The sequence below is a fragment of the Oreochromis aureus genome, linkage group 3, assembly GCF_013358895.1.
Source record: "Oreochromis aureus strain Israel breed Guangdong linkage group 3, ZZ_aureus, whole genome shotgun sequence".
NCBI lineage: Eukaryota > Metazoa > Chordata > Actinopteri > Cichliformes > Cichlidae > Oreochromis > Oreochromis aureus.
The window spans coordinates 6,241,697-6,261,424 of record NC_052944.1 but is presented as its reverse complement, the minus strand read 5'-3'; the positions used below and the strand labels follow the sequence as shown (position 1 = coordinate 6,261,424).

The 19,728-nt window shown below is 42.0% G+C and overlaps 2 protein-coding genes across 3 annotated transcripts in view; both read left to right on the top strand.

Moving 5' to 3' along the window:
- Nucleotides 1-14,721, top strand: part of eml3 (EMAP like 3) — a 35,709-nt gene extending 20,988 nt beyond the window's left edge. For both annotated transcript variants that reach the window (XM_031740919.2, XM_031740920.2), the window contains 12 exons: nucleotides 35-169; nucleotides 417-555; nucleotides 4,170-4,321; nucleotides 4,410-4,535; nucleotides 6,555-6,686; nucleotides 6,804-6,871; nucleotides 10,259-10,347; nucleotides 10,740-10,837; nucleotides 13,035-13,122; nucleotides 13,211-13,309; nucleotides 13,416-13,546; nucleotides 13,969-14,721. In XM_031740919.2, coding sequence (XP_031596779.1) covers nucleotides 35-169; nucleotides 417-555; nucleotides 4,170-4,321; nucleotides 4,410-4,535; nucleotides 6,555-6,686; nucleotides 6,804-6,871; nucleotides 10,259-10,347; nucleotides 10,740-10,837; nucleotides 13,035-13,122; nucleotides 13,211-13,309; nucleotides 13,416-13,546; nucleotides 13,969-14,175 — 1,464 coding nt within the window. In that variant the 3' untranslated portion in view covers nucleotides 14,176-14,721. The remainder of the gene's footprint in view (nucleotides 1-34; nucleotides 170-416; nucleotides 556-4,169; nucleotides 4,322-4,409; nucleotides 4,536-6,554; nucleotides 6,687-6,803; nucleotides 6,872-10,258; nucleotides 10,348-10,739; nucleotides 10,838-13,034; nucleotides 13,123-13,210; nucleotides 13,310-13,415; nucleotides 13,547-13,968) is intronic.
- Nucleotides 14,722-15,467: 746 nt separating this feature from the next.
- The window catches only part of mta2 (metastasis associated 1 family, member 2), a 35,801-nt gene continuing 31,540 nt past the window's right edge, over nucleotides 15,468-19,728 (top strand). The window contains exon 1 of the mRNA XM_031740914.2: nucleotides 15,468-15,877. Within this exon, the coding sequence (XP_031596774.1) occupies nucleotides 15,850-15,877 (28 nt within the window). The 5' untranslated portion in view covers nucleotides 15,468-15,849. The remainder of the gene's footprint in view (nucleotides 15,878-19,728) is intronic.

Genomic DNA, 19,728 nt, shown 5'->3' with positions numbered 1-19,728 from the left:
AGCGCTAACCCTTCTGATGCTGTTGTGTGTTCAGAGTACCAACGAGGCTGTGTTTGCTGTAGAGTTTAACCCACGGGACAGCGCCAACATCATCACCTGTGGAAAATCCCACGTCTACTTTTGGACGTTGAGTGGAGGACAGCTCACGAAAAAGCAAGGGATCTTTGGAGTAAGATTAACTTCAGTCGTGTTTGTCCTGACTGACATTTCTGTCTTTTTAAACTCATTTAACGTGTGCTAGTGCAAGGAAGTAGAGGAAGATGGAGTTGGCAGCTTCTTTCTGTAGAGGCCAAAAGAGGAAGAAGCTCAGCAAAGAGAACTTGAAAATTCAACATGCCAAAAAAATGGATGGAAACATGTAAACGGTTATTAGTACAGTTAATATAAAAGATCAAATAACTGTTTATTATTTTCAGAAATACAAGAAGCCCAAGTTCATCCAGTGCTTTGTGTTCAGCCTGACTGGAGATGTTCTCACCGGAGACTCTGAAGGGAACATCCTGACTTGGGGAAAATCTGCTGCAGATATCAAAACTCTCGGGAAAGGAGCCAAAGGTTGGTGCTGTATGTCAGTTCAAAGTCTAGAGAATGAAATATCAGTATGGATATCATCTCTGTGGAGACACATCACTGTCAGATGTGCTGGCAACAAACTAGATTTCAAATAAAATAGATAGAATCTTGATGAAAAGATGAGGAAATGATGATCGAGTGGGCGATTTTACATACCTGAGTGACTCCAGGAGCTGTATTGTCAGGGATAATTGTTTTGATCTCCCAAGGCAAATAAGTCACAGGTGAGGCTCATATTTTATTTATACTGCACATTTAAAACTACAAAGTTCACCAAAGTGCTGCACATAAAAAAAGTAGGGTCAAACAAACATATCTAAATATCAGATAGCTATATAGGCGGTATTTAAACGTATCTAAGAAACCTCCGGCAGAACCAGGCTCAGGGAGGGGCGGGGCCATCTGCTGCGAGCAGTTGGCATGACAGGAGGAAGACGAGACAAAGACGCGCTGTGGCAGAGAGCCAGAGATTCCTAGAAATATGGTCTCTAACCAGATTCTGGCCTCCAGTAACACTGAAAGTCATACTCGACCAGGATATGTCCTTCAATGCACATATTAAACAAATATGAGATTAATAATAACTAATGATTGTAGTGAGTGAAAAATGCCAGGACTCTCTCGGAAATGAGATTTTTACCTGGATAAATAAAGGATTTTTAAAAAGGTGAGTGAAGAAGAAACACCCAGTGCATCATGGGAATCCCCCGGCAGCCTACATCTACTGCAGCATAACTAAGGGAGGATTCAGGGTCACCTGGTCCAGCCCTAACTATATGCTTTAGCAAAAAGGAATGTTTTAAGCCTAATCTTGAAAGTAGAGATAGTGTCTGTCTCCTGAATCCAAACTGGAAGCTGGTTCCACAGAAGAGGGGCCTGAAAACTGAAAATATCCTCGGACACGTGTGATCTGAAACACTGTGCCTCTCAATCCCCACACAGTGTTGGGGTGAGAAATAAGAATACTTTGGTCGACTGTGTCAAAGGCTGCTGTAAGATCAAAAAGCATTAAAATAATAGAATCCCCAGAGTCAGTAGATAATAAAATATTATTTAAAACTCCTTAAAGATTCTGTGCTGTGAAATGCTTTGAAACCAGACTGGAACACTTCAGTGCTGAAGAAAAACCCCTTTTTACTAAATCTCTGAAATAAAAAGGGTTTAAAGATTCGGCGATAGTTGGAGAGTTTTGTTTGAACATATAAATGTGGTGTTTGGAAATTTGTTTCCAGTTTTGTTGAGTAAGGAGTGACAAGTTGAAATGTTGGCTTACATCTGGAATCGTACATTCATGTGACTGAAATGATGTGTGTTAGAAAATCAGAAGCTTTAAGAACTCAGAAATGTAAACGATAAAGTATAGTGGTGTGAAAAGTGCCTCCTTCCTATACTTTTGTATGATTGTCTCACTTAAATGTCCAGATAATCAAACAAATGTAAATATTAGGCAAAGATAACACAAGTAAACACAAAATGCAGTTTATAAATGAAGCTGTTTTTATCAAGTAGAAAAAACCCAAACCTACATGACCCTGTGTGAACAGTGATTGCACCCCTCCCCTCCCTTTTATAATGTAAGAGTATAATGTTTGGAAAGCAAAGTTCAGTTTTTCTGGCCACACCTCGGCCTGATTCCAGCCACAGCTGTTCACAACCAAGAAATCAGCTAAATAGGACCTGCCAAACCAAGTGGATCCTCTAAATCCCAACATCATGCTGCGATCCACATTCAGGAACAAATGAGAAACAACGTAATTGAGATCTCTCAGCCTGGAAAAGGTCATAAATACTGTTGACCATAATATCCTATTAGAGTGATTAGAACATGCTGTAGGTATTACAGGTACTGCACTGCAGTGGTTTGTATCATATCTATCTAATAGACTCCAATTTGTACATGTAAATGGAGAGTCCTCTTCACACACTAAGGTCAACTATGGTGTTCCACAGGGTTCAGTGCTAGGACCAATTCTGTTTACATTATACATGCTTCCCCTAGGCAGCATCATTAGAAGACATAGCATACATTTTCACTGCTATGCAGATGACACGCAGCTCTATCTATCCATGAAGCCAGGTAACACACACCAATTAGTTAAATTGCAGGAATGTCTTAAAGACATAAAGACCTGGATGGCCGCTAACTTTCTGCTTCTTAATTCAGATCAAACTGAGGTTATTGTACTCGGCCCTGAAAATCTTAGAAATATGGTATCTAACCAGATTCTTACTCTGGATGGCATTACCTTGGCCTCCAGTAACACTGTGAGGAACCTTGGAGTCATTTTTGACCAGGACATGTCCTTCAACGCACATATTAAACAAATATGTAAGACTGCTTTCTTCCTTTTGCACAACATCTCTAAAGTTAGAAATATCCTGTCTCAGAGTGATGCTGAAAAACTAGTTCATGCATTCATTACTTCCAGGCTGGACTACTGTAATTCTTTATTATCAGGATGTCCTAAAAACTCCCTCCCTCATTCTGCTTAGTTGTTTTTCTTTCTTGTTATGTGCGCGCCATGATATGATTTTTTTCCTTGAATTACTGCTTAAAGTGTCCCATACAATCGATGGCTCAGCCTCTCCCGTATCTGTAATCTGCAAAAATCATTTTAATTCCTCCCTCATCAGAACCATGAACTGAGGGTTGTTTAAGGCACCGTATTAAGTCTCCAGAGTGGAGACAGTTTCGTGGATCGTCTTCTATATGTATTGTACAAAAAACAGGAGCATGATCGGATAGGTCACTGGTTAATCTGTGGCGATCCCTCTGAAGCATGACCTTGTGTTGACCAGGTCCCAATAGGGGTACATCTCCCCTCCTTGCTGAGGGAGCACCTTAATAAATGTCCACACAGTAACATGTTTCTGTCTGACGTCTCAACTCGGAGTTATAAAAATATATTATTACGAAAAGAAAAGGAAGAAACCAAGTTAATTACTCTTCATAATCATGATGTTCCCAGAGAAGAATATAGCCAATCTTACACAAATATCAGATTTGTAAAACAATCCGAGATCTTCAGGCGTCACTATCTCTCATGAACATCTGAAGCGAAGGCCACTCCGGCGAGCCCCTCTCTCGGTGTCCGCGTGCCGTGCACCAAGCAGACAGCAACTGGATCACTTCTTGATCTGGGGTGCTGTAGGTTTTAGCACAGTGACAGGCAGTCACCACATCTCTTGTTGCTTCGCCTTGTATAGGTGAGTGCCATTGTCAGAAAACCCCCCGCAGTTTAGATGGATCGGGGGTTTGAAACCTAATGCGGTTCTCTCGAAGTATCTTTGCCTCCCTGTATTCATTGCATCTTCTGAGGACCTCAGTAGGACAGTCGTGGTCCACGAAACTCTTCATAAAACACCTCCTCCTTCTGCCATGCTCTATGAAGAACCTCATTTTTTCATACGATGGCTCCCAAACATCACGACAGTGAAACGTCTGTTATCTTTGTCTAATATATAAATTAGTTTGATGATCTGAAACTGAACTGTGACAAACATACAGAAAAATAGGAGATCGTGAAGGGGGCAAACACTTTTTCACACCAGATTTTGGAATTTAAATTAATTTTTGGTGTCGTGACTTCCCACAGAAACCTACCAGATCATGCGACAGACCAGAGCACATGAAGGCAGCGTGTTCACCCTGTGCGCTCTACAGGGTGGAGGTCTGCTCAGTGGAGGAGGGAAGGACCGTAAAATAATCCGCTGGAGTGCTGATTTGGCACCTGAAAGAGAGTGTGAGGTGAACTACAGCTATGTGTGTGTGTGTGTGTGTGCATGTGTATGTCACAGCTGGTGGAGAGGCTTTCTCATTAATGGCATTTGTCCAGATTCCAGAAAAGTTTGGGGCTGTCCGCACCATTGCAGCCGTGGACGAAGAGGAACTGCTAGTTGGTACGACTCGAAATGCCATCCTCAGAGGAACCTTCTCAGACGGGTTTGTGGCCATAGTGCAGGTAAGCTAATGACCTCACAGACATCAGTGTTGTCAGGTTTGTAGATGCTCGCTGAGAATTTTAGTACCAACAGATAAAACATGTGCATTTTTATATTTTTATCTGATATATGATTTATAGACAGCTTAAACATTTAATAAAAGCATCTTCCAATTATTTCACAGATTGGATGTATTTGCTATTATTACCTGATGCACAGTTAAGGAATTGGAATAGTTAGTAAAATGACGTCATTAGAGGTTTGTCCTGCAGAGCAGCCTGTCTGCAGCACATGTAACACAGCAGCAGACATACGACACATAGATTGGTCAGGTGTTGGGTCACATGTAATCTCACTTGGTGCCTTTAGCATCATTTTATTCTGAAAAGTGACCTTGGTTACTAGTTGGTTAGTTTTAACCAAGGAGCTGCGGTGTCTAATATCAAACTGATATTGGTATCGTCATTTTGTTTGATGTCTTTTTACTTCAGCTTTGCTCGGATGAAATCGTAGATAGCGTCGTCTTCTTTGTTTCTGTTCTCAGCAGTACTGATGAGCATCAGTTACTGACTGACTGGTTTGAGTTGTTGTGAAAAGCTGGTTAAGTGAAAACTACTGCAGCTCTATAATGATGTCACAGACACCACTTCACTGCAGCAAATGCAGTTTTATGACAGTCCCTGAGCTGAAGTGGCTGTTGGCCCAGGCCTTTGGTGCTGCTTTCCATGTGAAGGGTGAAGGGTGAAGTGGAGGGACAAGCATCTCCTGGGTTATTGAATTGGCTTATTTTGGGGCATTGGGCACAATTGCCCATAACGCTAGCAGCTGGTGCTCTTCTACCTCTCTGGCTCTTGCTGTCAGGCTCCTGGGACATCATGGTTCATCTACTTCTACCTGCATTTAACCAGCCCTCACCTCTCCCCATAGCCAGGGCTATGGGGAGTCATACATGCATGTATGACAGCTGATCAATGTTGAAGCTAACCCAACATCTGTTACAGCTTCTGCTTCACCTCACGTGTGTCGAGCATTCAGATGACGGAAGTTTCACAATTTTAAACACATTTAACAAATTAAAGACATGTCTGTGTCCTTTCAGAAGAGATATATGTATATATGCGAAACCATGTTCAAGCTTTAATGTGTGTGTGCACATTCAGCTATTCTGAACTTTTCAAAGTTGTGTCGTGTGTATGAGAAGATGTACATCAGATATCAGGTCTGTGCCTACAAAACTGCTCTCAGAGGTCAGACATGTAAATGTTTTAAGGCATTTCTATTTATTTATTTTTTAATATAGTGCGCCAAATCACAACAACAGTTACCTCAAGGCACTTTGAGCCACTTGAGCCTTGAGCCACGATGGCTCAAGGCTCGTGGCTCAAGAGTTGGCAGTTTGTCTTGTAATCGGAAGGTTGCCGGTTTGAGCCCCGGCTCCGACAGTTTCAGTCGTTGTGTCCTTGGGCAAGACACTTCACCCGTTGCCTACTGGTGGTGGTCAGAGGGCCCGGTGGCGCCAGTATCCGGCAGCCACGCCTCTGTCAGTGCGCCCCAGGGCGGCTGTGGCTACAATGTAGCTTGCCATCACCAGTGTGTGAGTGTGTGTGTGTGTGTGTGTGTGTGTGAGAATGGGTGGATGACTGAATGTAGTGTAAAGCGCTTTGGGGTCCTTAGGGACTAAGTAAAGCGCTATACAAATACAGGCCATTTACCATTTATATTGTAAGTTAGGGCAAAGATCCTACAATAATACTGAGAAACGGTATTACTGTGTTATTTAATATTGTATCTAGTATCATTCTATGTGGTTAACATAGAATGATGGATGCAAGTTAACATAGCAGCTATTGTTCTGTGTTAAACTGAGTGTCACTCTACTCCACTTTATAGGATTATAGCACCATATTTACTTGGTATTTATCAAACCTCTGAAGAACTAAACTCAATTTAAAATTACCTCTCAAAAATGTTATTAAACTGCCATACCTTTACATTTATTCATTTTTATTCCTTTGTGTGTCTGTGTGTGTGTTTCACAGGGCCATGTAGATGAGATGTGGGGACTGGCTACTCACCCCGCCCAGAACATCTTCCTCACCTGTGGTCATGACAGGCAGGTGTGTTTGTGGAACACAGAGGAACACAAGCTGGACTGGTGTATCACCCTCGAGGTGAGATTCCTCAATTCCAACCTTCATTCTTTGAGTGCTTGGTCATTTATATTCGAGATATTTTACAGGGAAGTATACTCCATAATTCTGATTTGAATTATTTACTGTCTCTGGCAGGAGTACGGCCTGTGTGCTGATTTTTGCCCTAATGGATCGGTGGTTTCAGTCGGCCTCAGTACAGGACGGTAAATCAAAGCAGCAGCAGTTATATATCTGAGCTAAACACTGAAAAATCTCACACCCTTACATCCACAAGTTTTTAGATATTGAAACATTTTGGAGAATTTTCCTCTGTATGGATTTTAAATCAAAACAGTGAAGATGAGACTGAAATGCAGACTTCCAGCTTTAATTTAAGGGGTTTAACAAAAGTATTACTGCCGTTTGTTGCTCTTCATTAAATAAAAAGCCTGTTTTGTTGGGTTAGATCAGGTGATTTGACTGTTGAAGAATCCAATTTCTTTGTCTTGAGACCCTAAGGGTACATCTGTCACCATCTTCACCCCAACTCTCTGTGAATGGGACTCATGGCCACTGATCAGTGATCATGACAATTTACATATTAATGACCAAGGAACTGACCTCCCAGCTCATTGTTCCTCAGTGAGCTGGTGTCAGTCATTGTGCAAATGTGCTGTTTATAAGGTTGGAAACCTGCAGTCAGCTGAGACTGAAGGAGTCACTTGGATGAGTGACGAAATGTTACTCCCACTGAAAACATGTAGATGAACAGAATCAGCCGTTTGGGATTTACTTACCTGGATGAGTGAGCATGCATGGGTCCATACTCTTCTTGTTTTATTCTGTCACAACTTTATTTTGGATTCATCTGTCCAACAGCTTTTTTTTTCCAGAGCTGTGTCGACTCTTTTAGATGTTGTCTGGGAAAATCTACTCTGGTCTTGCTGTTCTTAGGTTCAACCAGTGGGTTGCACCTTGTTGTAAACTCTCTGTATTTCAAATCATAAAAGCACCTCTTGATTGTAGATTTTGACAGTAATACACCTGCATTCTTGAGTGTTCTTAAATTACCTCAGTGTTGTAAAGGGGTTTTCTTTACTTGAATCAACTTGTGTTTTTGGGCCTGACACTGAGAGTGCATCTACCAAATGCAAGTTTAAGTCTTGGAACCAACTCCACATCTTTATCCATTTAATTTGAAATAATGGGGAACAGGCCTCATCTGGCAGTTTGCAATTCAGTCATGAATGTGATTGTTTCATGTAATATCCAATGAATGGTGTACAGAAGCAAAATGACAAAAAAAACTTCTATTAACATAAAGAGTTCCACCACCTGTATTGATTATGACTGTGAAAGCAAATGATGACCAGATAGCTAAAAGGTTTTGTGAAGCTGCACAGTTGTTGATGGTCTACCAAAGCAGCTGGTATAAAACTGGGTGATAGCTGTTTTGCATACTGTTGATCATGACACATGGCAGTGAGGGAGGCTGAACATGGCTGAACCCAGTTGCTGAAAACAAATCAGCATCTGATCATTTTAGTTGACTGGATCTGTCTTTGTTATCAACAAAACATAAAAAAAGAAATGGAATACATTTGTTGATCACCACTACTGCGGTCGATTTAAAACACATCTTCGACAGAGAAAAGTAATTTGAAACTACAGAGGAGAGATCAGTGTTTTATATTTCATAAACCATAAAGATGATTTCCTCGTTATGCTTCATGACAATCCAACGACTCCACCGTCAAACAAGAAGCCTGGTCTTCATTGACTCTACAGCAGGACAGATGGACTGTGATCCATCAACCACTCTGTGGCTCGTTTAATTTTGTGGTGCTCAGTGTGTGGAGTGATTGTACAGCAATGTTGAAAATGGTTAGTATGTTAATGAGGATATGGATTAATAGGTAATCATTTGCATGCAAAAAATCATATTTTGCATGGTTGGATCTCAACAAGGTTCCAAGTCGAGCTTCAACATGCAACAAGAGGAAATGAGAGTTACACAAAACATTTTGCTGAGCGTGCAATTTATTGAAAACAACACTTAAACTGAAACAGGTTGTTTTACAGCTGATCAAAGTTTAGGACCACATGCCTTTAAAAGGCCAAATCTGCAGAAATGTGGATTCACTGTCATTTTCTGTCAGGTAGTCACACTGTCAGGATGTTCTGATGGGAAAGGCAAAAAAACTTTCGCTTTTTGAACATGGTCGGGTGGCTGAGCTGCATCAGCAGGGTCTCGCAGTGCGTCATCGCTGCTGAGGTGGACCGCAATAAGACAGCCATTTGGAATTTCTTAAATGATCCTGAGGGTTATGGAACAAAAACGTCAAATGGAAGACCCCAAGAAATGTCACCAGCACTGAGCCGGAGGATCCAGTTGGCGGTCCGTCAAGATACTGGACGATCCTCGACCCAAATTAAGGCCGTTACTGGTGCCGACTGCAGCCCCATAACCATCAGACAGCATCTGAGACTGAAGGGCTCAGATGCCGAACATTTTTGTTCTCAGTACAAAAATGTCACCTTGATGGTCCTGATGGTTTCCAACATTACCAGCATGATAAGCAGATCCCACCTGAGATGTTTTCACAGTGCAGAGAGCGCCATGATGGTCCGAGGTGCTTTTTTTTTCAGTGGAACAACAGAGCTTCAGTTGGTGCAGGGGCGTCAAACAGCTGCTGGCTCTGTCCAGATGTTGCAGAGAGCGTCCTCATGACTGAGGGCCCTCGCCTGGGTGGTAACGACTGGGTATTTGAACGGGACAACGCTACAGTACACAACGCCATAAAGGACAAAGGACCTCCTCCAGGAGAATAATATCGCTCTTTTGGACCATCCCGTGTGTTCCCCTGATCCAAGTCCAGTGGAGAACCTTTGGGGATGGATGGCAAGGGAAGTTTACAGAAATGGACGACAGTCCCAGACAGTAGATCGCTTCGTGCGGCCGTCTTCACCACTTGGAGAAATGTTCCCACTCACCTCATGGAAACGCTTACATCAAACATGCTGCAACGAACTTTTGAAATGATCAACACTAACGGTGGAGCGGCTCATTACTGAGTTCATGTTTGGAACTCTGATTTCTGTTTTGGGGGGTTTACAGGTATTTTTGGAGGTGTGGTCTTAAACTAAACTGTAAAACAGCCTGTTTCAGTTTAAGTGTTGTTTTCAATAAACTACACACTCAACAAAATGTTTGGTCTCACTCTCATTTCTTCTTGTTCATGTTGAAGCTCTACTTGGGAACTTGTTAAGATCCAACCATGCAAAATATGATTTTTTTTTTTTTTTTTTTTTTTAATTTTTTTTTTTTAACCATTTTTCAAGTGATCTAAACTTTTGATCGGGACTGCATCAGTATGGATACACTTCTTTATTAATCCTATGACAAACTGACAGAAATAGAAAGGGACAAACAACACATAATGAAACTTAAGCTACAAACTAAAAGAAAGGTTAGGAAGCATTGATCTGTGGCTTCCTGTACAGTAGATGGAGAATTTAGCCATGTGCATTCCAGTTTGTTCTTTTCTCTGACTCTCCACCTGTCTGCCTGTATCCTGCTGATCCTCCTCCACCCCCTGTAACACTGACAGGTGGATGGTCCTTGACCTGCTGACCAGGGAGGTAGTTTCTGAATCCACTGACGGGAATGAGCAGCTGTCTGTCATGAGATATTCACCAGGTCAGTCAGTAACTCCTCCTCCTATCTTAACTGTAGATGTGACAGATTAGGGTGGTGTTCACATCCAACCACGTGGTCATGGAGTTGGAGTTAATGATCTCCTTCACACAAAAAACATGCAGTAAACTTTGAGTTAAAGCTTAAAACTATTTTCACAGATAAAAGATTTTTTTCTTTTGTTTTGTTTTTTGTTTAAAATTTTCATTCTCCGAAGCCAAATAAATCATAGTCATAAAAAATGCGCAGTCATAGTTTGAGTTATTTGTGCATTGATTTTGTTTATTTGCCAAAGTAGACAGAGAGACAGGAAACGAATAGAGAGAGAGGGTACCACGTACCAAAGTTTCACAGTGGGAATCCTCTTTGACTGTGAGGGACCGCTTGCTTTTCAGATGGCAGCTTCCTAGCTGTTGGATCACATGACAACTTCATCTACATCTACAGTGTGACAGAGAGTGGCAGGCGTTACACCCGCTTTGGAAAATGTAATGTGAGTTAAACTTTAAATTATTTCTTCTTGGTTAACATCTCCATCAAATATGAGCCTGCTCTAGTGCTGTATTTTCCTTCTTGTCAATAAATCTTGTGTACAGACTTCCATTGTTGTCCACATATTATTACAAATCACACTGGTCAGTGGAATGACCGTTACCTTCGTTAACGCGTGTAGTTGTTTGAACTCTGAAGCATGAATCTGCTGCTGAGGGTTGGTGCAGTGATGTACTTCTCCAGTCAGAACAGCTAACTTCCTGTTAGCTAACCTACACATGAATGTGATCCTGTTCAGGTTCTTTTATTGATGCCCTTGGCTACTTTTGTTTTGCAGTTAAACGAGCAGGCAACCATTTTAACAGACACTGGAAAATATTTACAGAGAAAAGAGCGAGTGCTCACTAAAACTACAAGTTCAAGCCCTCAGATTAAAAATACTCCAAGGCCAAAAAAGCTAAAAACACTCTAATAAATACACAGATCACATTACAAATAAATAAATGGAACAGATATGTGCAGACTTTGTTATCGCTTATTCAGATGACTAAAAGCTACTGAGACTGTAAACCTTCATCCAGAGGAATATAAAGAGTGAGAGACGATGTCTAAGATGAAGCTGGTCATTCTGTCTGCTATACGGCTAAGCAGAATGTTTGGGTGATGGTGAGGAGGAAGCGTAGTCCTAAGAAGCACCCAGGATACTACAAACCTCTCCATGTCTCTAATGGTTTTTCCCCACTCAGCCATACACCCGCCGAGAAAGAGTCTGGTTATCAGCGATTTGTTTTTAAGACATGTGAAACTAAAGACACCAGCAACCATAGTGAAACTGTTGGCTGAAAGGGTAAATCCCATAAAATTATAGTTCATGTCGGCAGTAATGGTCCCCGGGTACATCAGTCAGAGGTCACTAACATTAATATTAAATGGTGTGTAACTTTGCCAAAACAATGTGGTACTCTGTAGTTTTCTCTGGTCCCCTCCCCAATCGGACCAGAAGTGACGTGTTTAGCCGCATGTTTGCCTTAAATTACTGGCTGTCCAAAAAACGACGTGGGCTTTATAGATAATTGGGAAACTTTCTAGGGAAACCTGGTCTTGTTAGGAGAGACGACATCCATCCACTTTGGATGGAGCAGCTCTCATTTCTAGAAATATGGACAAATTTATGTGACTATCCAGAGTTGGGACCAGGAAGCAGAGTTGCAGTCTTACACGCCTCTTGTTATTGTTATCCCCCAAAACCCGATCCCCTTAGAGACTGTGTCTGCTCCCAAACCAACAAAAAACAAACCAAAATCAGCAAAAGGGATCATCTGCAGAGGAATGGATTATTTGTTTCAGTCAGGTTTCAGAGCTCATCACAGCACAGAATCAGCCTTAGTGAAGGTTACAAATGATCTTCTTATGGCCTCTGACAGCGGACTCATCTTTGTGTTAGACCTCAGTGCAGCGTTCGATACTTTTGACCACAATATTTTATAACGGCGATTAGAACATGCTTGTAGGTATTACAGGTACTGCGCTGCAGTGGTTTGAATAATATCTATCTAATAGACTCCAGTTTGTGCATGTAAATGGAGAGTCCTCTTCACACACTGAGGTTAATTATGGTGTTCCACAGGGTTCAGTGCTAGGAACAATTCTGTTTACGTTATACATGCTTCCCCTAGGCAGTATCATTAGAAGACATAGCATACATTTTCACTGCTATGCAGATGACACTCAGCTCTGTCTGTCCATGAAGCCAGATAACACACACCAATTAGTTAAACTGCAGGAATGTCTTAGAGGCCATCCAGGTCTTTGTCTTTAACTTTCTGCTTATAAATTCAGATCAAACTGAGGATATTGTACTCAGCCCTGAAAATTGTAGCAGTATGCTATCTAACATCTGTTAAAAATAGTTCATGTATTTGTTACTTTTAGGCTGGTCCACTGTAATTTCTTATTGCTATTATTATACTCATGCTAGACATTAGAAAGAATGCCGTTTAAATGCACTTGAACATTAACTTCACTTTTAATGACCTGGAAATCTTTCATATGCAATGTGTGGTATGGAGCTTGCAAACACGGAGATTAATGCCAAAGACGTTTATGGAGTTTTCTGATGGTGAAGAAAATCCAGAATAAAAGCTTTGCTTGCTTTAGCTAATGTGACTGACACTCTGTCTGCTTATCTGTTCGATCAGGGCCACTCCAGCTTCATCACTCACCTGGACTGGTCCAAAGATGGGAAGTACATCATGTCAAATTCAGGCGACTATGAGATCCTTTACTGTAAGTGAACATCCAGCACTGTGCTTTTAGTGCTGTTATAGGAATGCCATGCAGTACGTTCTTTAGCTTAGTGACTGTGTTTTAACAGGGGACATAGCAGCAGGATGTAAGCTGCTGAGGAACCGCTTTGAGAGCAAAGACAGAGAATGGGCCTCTTATACCTGTGTGCTAGGCTTCCACGTGATGGGTGAGAAACTCCAAGCAAAATGCTGTTGTCCTCCTTTAGCATTGCATTAACGTCATGGAGTTCTTTTATCCAATCAGACTGATGAGTGTGGTACTGTGGTGTTCAGGTGTGTGGCTGGAAGGCTCTGACGGCACAGACATCAACGCGCTGTGTCGCTCCCACAACGAGAAGATGGTGGCTGTGGCTGATGATTTCTGTAAGGTTCATCTGTTCCAGTACCCCTGTCCTAAACTCAAGGTAACTATTTTCTTTTTTAAATAAGAACCAAATGATGAAAGTGAGCCAGTTTTAAGAGTTAGAAACAGTTAAACAGTTTGCCAAAGTCAGTCCAGCTCAAGCAGATCAGATAACCCACGTTAACGGTTTTGTACATAGTTGTATTCGTTCATTAAAGCAGTGTTCAGATGACACACGGATTGATTTAATAAGCTGCTCAGTTTTCAAGAGCAGGTCACATCTTCTAAGACCCTGAGCCCGCTGTGTTTGTAGTGCTGTCACTACAGTTGTGGGACATTCAGTCCAGATTCAGCATTAACAGTAGGAACCTTGTAGAAAGGTGTTTATCCTAGTCTGGAAAGACAAATTGGGGGCGGGGGACTGGGATATGATGGGCCTTCCTCTGCGCTGACCCAAAGTGGACCTGCTTCTTTTCTCTTCAGGCACCAAGCCACAAGTACGAGGGCCACGGCAGCCACGTCACCAACGTCTGCTTCACTCACAGTGACTCTCACCTGCTCTCCATTGGCGGGAAGGACACTTGCATCCTTCAGTGGAAGGTGATTGGAGGTGGGGTGGGTAACAGCCAGGAAAGACTGGCCTCAGCCTCATCCACCTCTACCAGCTCTCCAGAACCTGCAACCAGCTAGGGAGACGGCTGCTTATAAGAGTGAGGGAAAGCGGGCTGTTTTCTTACAGCCGCAGAGGCATCGAAGTGAGTTATGGGCTCAGTATATCCTCTGGACTGACACTGCTGCTAGTTTCATGCAGAACATCCTCTTCGGGAGGAACATCCATGTTAATGTTATGCTTTAAATCCTTGTGAAACTGGACAGTGTGTGTGATGTTTCCCATAAGACAGAATCCTTGTCATTCTGTTGTGTATGTGGTGAGAACTGTTCTTGTTTGATTGCTGGTGCAGAACAGCGCTGCACTGCCATAGTGCCTGTGCACGTGATTTTATACATGTTTTAAACAAGGTTTGGTTAAAATCTCAACTTTTTATATGCTTAGACTGTGACAGGCCTGTCCCATTAAAATCAACTCAGCATCTCTTACTAATTAATTTCTCTAACAGTAGATCAGTACACTTGAAAATTATTACTTTAGTGCAGTTTTGTATGTATTTAAATGAACGTCGGCAATACTGTGATGTCGTATCAGCTGAGCTCCAAATAAATGAGAGAAGACTCAGAGGTGTGTTGTGTGTGAAGTGTCACTAGTGGGCAGTGCCACTCCAGAACCTGTGAGTGTGTTCCTAAATAACAGGTCTCAGGTGAGAACACTTAGGACTGAAGTCTCAACAAATGTGTTTTCATTGAAGACAGCAGTAAAGTCTGTGGTGCCCTCCGGTTGGGATGCAGTAAAGGTACATGGTTTAAGGTGGAAAATAAAATTAATTGAATAAAATGAATTAAATCATTAACTGCCTTTAGGTGTGATGCTTCAGTAAACTGATTTGCTCTCCAACACTGCCATCTATTGCACTACCAGCAGCCTGTACAAGAAAAACATAACTGTTTTTAATACTTGTATCTCCTTTTTAACAGCTTCCGTCCGTTCAAAATTTGACCTATTTGGGGCACATTTGCTGCCATCATTACACTGACTGGTCTGTATATTCTCTGAATTTGCAATATTAAAGCCTGTTTGTGTGTAAATCTTGTAAATAAGCGTTTGTTTCCGGTAAGCATCCTGCGACACTTTTTAAACTACAAGCAGTAAAGTAAGTTTAGCGTGTCGTTCATTTCATAAAACAGACGGTCTGTGTCACTAAACTAGCGCCGGTGAACAAGTTGACTGTGAGACGTCGGTGATTGTCGACAAAATCCGAAGTTGACGATTTGTACACGAGCGAGGGGAGGTGTGTGTGTGTGTGTGTGTGTGTGTGTGTGTGTGTGTGTGTGTGTGTGTGTGTGTGTGTGTGTGTGTGTGTGTGTGTGTGTGTGTTTGTCTCTGTGTGTGCGCGCGCGCTGAACTGAGCGGAGGTGAAGAAGAGGAGGATGAAGCTGGGAGCGGAGGATGGGAGGAAGAGTGGAGTAAGAGACAGGCTAGCTGTATGTGAATAAGTGAGTGAAGAAGAGGAGAGGAAGGTCGCCAGAGAGAAAATATAAACTTCTATTTTTGGAGATAATTGCCGGAGCGTCGCCAGCGGAAACTTTCAACTTTTTACCCGCCACTGCTCTCTTGTTGTACCCAGAGCCGGCTTTGTTTCGCGGCGGGGGTGTTGACGATAAATGAAGGAATAAAATAGACTCCCATCGACCTGTTTCTACCCAAGCGGGGAATACCCTGGGACTGCTTCTGATAAAGGTTACGAGAGAATGGCGGCCAACATGTACCGAGTGGGAGGTAAGGAATGGTTTACATTTTTAAGACACCCCTTCAACGTGATTGTTCGCTTCTACTGGGAGCTGGCTAACTAGCCGCTAGCTGTCTCTGCTGTTAGCAGCTAGCTAAAGCTAGCGTACGCTGCGCGACTCCGGGCTTTCATCAAGACCGTCAGATCTGCCGAAACAATGTAGTATGACTTAGCTTACAGACAGACGTAAATAACTTCACATTGATTTGGTTTCCACACAGCTGTAGCCAGGTAGAGCTGCTTCTGTGTTCGGACTATAATAATACAATACATTGAGCAGTGTATATTTGTTTTAAAGTTCAACTTTCAGAACAGATCTGTGTTATATCCCAGTTAGTTCACGCCATCATAGTACCGTACCACAGGGCGGCCGTCGCACAGCATGAACCGGTTCTGAAAGTTTGTATTTATATAAATCCATCCAGCCAGCTGGATCCAGGAGATCCAAACATATGTGGTGGTTATAGATAAGCGAAATAACAGTAAATTGTCCAATTCTCTGACGTGTAGTCTATACATTTGATAACGTCCTCAAAATGAACACAATGCTAGCTAGCATTAGCTGCTGGCTGTTGAGAAGTAAGCATCTAGCTAAATTTGGTGACGTCTGTGATGGCTTGCTAACACCGCTCTGCTAGCTGTGTCAGGCTGGTAGGTTAATTTCATTATCGCCTCCGCCATATCACTAGATGTGCTAATTCTGGCTGCTAAGTCCTGTTAGCTTGGCGTAATAGCGGTACTACCAGAGCTTAGTTAAAATTGTGTTAAGAATTTAGTTTACAGACTGTGGACAGTTATATTGGAACACCTGCAAGTGAACGACTGAATTTGTACCAAGTTAAGTGGTAATAACTCGTTAAGTTCTCGTTTGTTAAAATGTTTTATCAGCACTTCATGACTGCAAAGGAAACTGGTATGTCGGCGGTATTAATCAGGTAATTAGTCATTAATATTATCTTTCGCAGCCCCCCGCGACACCAGTGGCAGGCATTTATAAGATGCAGTTCATTTGGAGTTTGCTTTGCACCGTCAGAAAATAAACTAAACTATGGTTCATACAAAGCAAGCTGCTGTTTTCTACTGTTAGTTTTCCAGTCGGATCATCTGGACAGTTGATTCTGGGCTTCAGTGTTGATTGTGAAACATTTTCAGTGCTAAGCCTCGGAGACGGTGCTAGCTACGGGTGCACTGAAAGTCTTTGAGTGGGGGGAAGGCTAATCGCAGTCTCACGAGTGTGTGGGGTATTTAGGTCATAGCGATTAAACTATGCTCTGCAAAACATGCTGCATATTTCTGCGCTTAATGTTTGAACAGTTAAAGTGGGTTTTTTTTTTTTTCCATTAACTTCTTATCACTTACCCGCAAAAATACACACACTTACGTGTGTTTTTGTGTGTGTGTATGTTGCATATTATTGCCGGTTTCTCCTCTGACTTCAGCAGTGCAGTTTCATGGATCCACGTATGTTGCTGCTAAAACACTTGACCATTCGGCTTTAGGATCACTGCTATTGTAGCTACTATTTGTGGAGAGATGTGCAGGGTTTTATTTTTGTTGAGAGCAACAGAGCGCTATGTGGAAGGAGAGCCAATTTAGAAATATCATCTAGAAAATTGTAGTAATTTTGTAAGGTGGGTTCCTAGACAAAACCTATTGTTTGGAGCTAATTATTGGAATTTATAGAAGAGATAAAGCATCAGAAGACAAAGCTTGGCACTAATCATGCACTAGCTAAAGAGAATTGTTGACGAAGGTTTATATGGAAAATTGTCAGAAAATTAAGTGTGAAAATCAAGTGTTGATTTGAGTCACATTTGAACAAAGATGAAGTTTTCTTTCCTCAGGATGAGAATTTTTTTCTTTTACTATACTGTGTCATACGTTCTATATGTTACACATTGAGAAACGTGCTTCCATCACTTTGTGGTTGGACTGTAGAGGGGCTGGAAGAGCTGCTGGATCTGTCCCAGCCACCTTGATGGATCAAGTTTGTGCAGGGAAATAAAGGCAATAGTGTGATGCCACATACAGTGCTGCATCAATGAGCCATAAACCCAGGAACAGGATTTTTCATTGGCAAAGACTATTAAATGCATCATTATGTGTATTTTAAATCAATTATAGGGTAAAAATAAACACCTGTACAGTTGTATTTAAAAACTAAAAAGTTCAGTTTAAGAGTTCAGTTTTTCTTGTCACTGAGGCTTTATAATATTTTGCATCTGGTGAATTGATCCAGCCAGCAGGGACCTTTCTGTGTGGGTACTTACTGAGTTACCCACTCTGTGATTCTAAACTGGCTGTAGCTGTGGATTGTTGTCTGTCTCTGTATTAAGCTGGTTTCATGGTCCCGCACGTATCTGTTCACATACACAATCTAGATTGGAACTACTGAATGTTGACTGGTTGACAAGTGGGCCGGAATAGAGAAGGGAGCAAAGTTTACAGGAAACGGGAAAATGGAGAAAAACGCTCCGACGGTGGTTGCAGTGACACTTTTGTTTTTGTTTCACTTCAGCTTTTTGTATGTCAGAACTTTTCTTTTCTCAGCGTGTGGCTGAAGGACATGGATTCATGGACAGTGAATAGGGCACTTTTACGGGACCTTTGGACCAGCTTGAGTCGTGTGATAGAGTAGTGATCTTTCCGGGGTGTGCCCCACCTCCCAGCCCCCTGATACCTGGTGAAAATGTTCAAAAGTAGTTTAAAAGTAAAGACTGGTTTGTTAGTTTTAATGGACTGTGTGTGTCACTATTTTATGCTCGTACTGTGGTTGGTAAGAAACCTAGTTATGTGGTGTGATGCAGATGTAGTAGCGCATTATGTTGTAAACTGTTTGGGTGTGCTTGGGAAAACTGAGACCATTTTGGTGCATAAAATCACGCTGATGATCGCCTCTTGTGACATCTGCTTGGCCAGCTGGTTGTGCTGCTTGATCTGTAAACCCGACGAGGAAAAAATCTGACTCCAGCTTATCAGTCTGGTGAACCACTGGCACGCCTGACTCTAACAGGCACGCCTTCACACTGTCTGCACAAAGTACTCTACAAACCCAAGCATTACAGCTAACAGCTGGAATTTCCCGTTTAGATTTAGATAGCCAGCAACAAAGAACCGCTTACTGCTAAAGAGAATGAAAGTGGACAGTATATCTTTATTTTATTTATTAGAATGTTTTTTTACTTTGTTTCCTTATTTTGCACTGGGTTATCAGTTCTGTCATAGGGCTGCCACGATTAGTCGACTAGTCACGATTACGTCGACTATCAAAATCGTCGACGACTGATTTAATAGTCGACGCATCGTTTGAAGCTTTGTAAGATCACAAAAGACGCAGGAATAAGTAGTAGGATTTAAGAGTGTAATAACGGACTGAAACAGAAGATGGCAGCACTGCATGTACAAGGATGCCAGCTGCCGTTACACTCGAAGAAGAAGAAGCAGCAGTGTCCCAGAATTCATAGCTGCCCTGCTCAGTTTTCAACAATGGCGGCAGCTAGTTAGTTTTAATATTACTCTTATTAATCTTTCTGGGTCACAAAATAAACGTTTAACATATTTTCAGGCGAGAATGTAGCTGTGTAAACCTCAAATATTTGCTCAGTTTATCAAGACACTGCATATTTTCAAAAGCGCGCCCGACGCTGGAGACGTCTGTTACCCACTAGCTCGATAGCTAGCCGGGGCAAGGCTCACTAGAGCCCGTGAGAACACCGGACTCCCGGCAAATCGTTTTCAAACCCACCACTGTCTTTCGCTACTCAGGTTAAACATATATAAGTCAGTTAGATAACTTAATAACATTTTTAAGTTAACTTAAAAATGTTATTGTTTGGCCTTT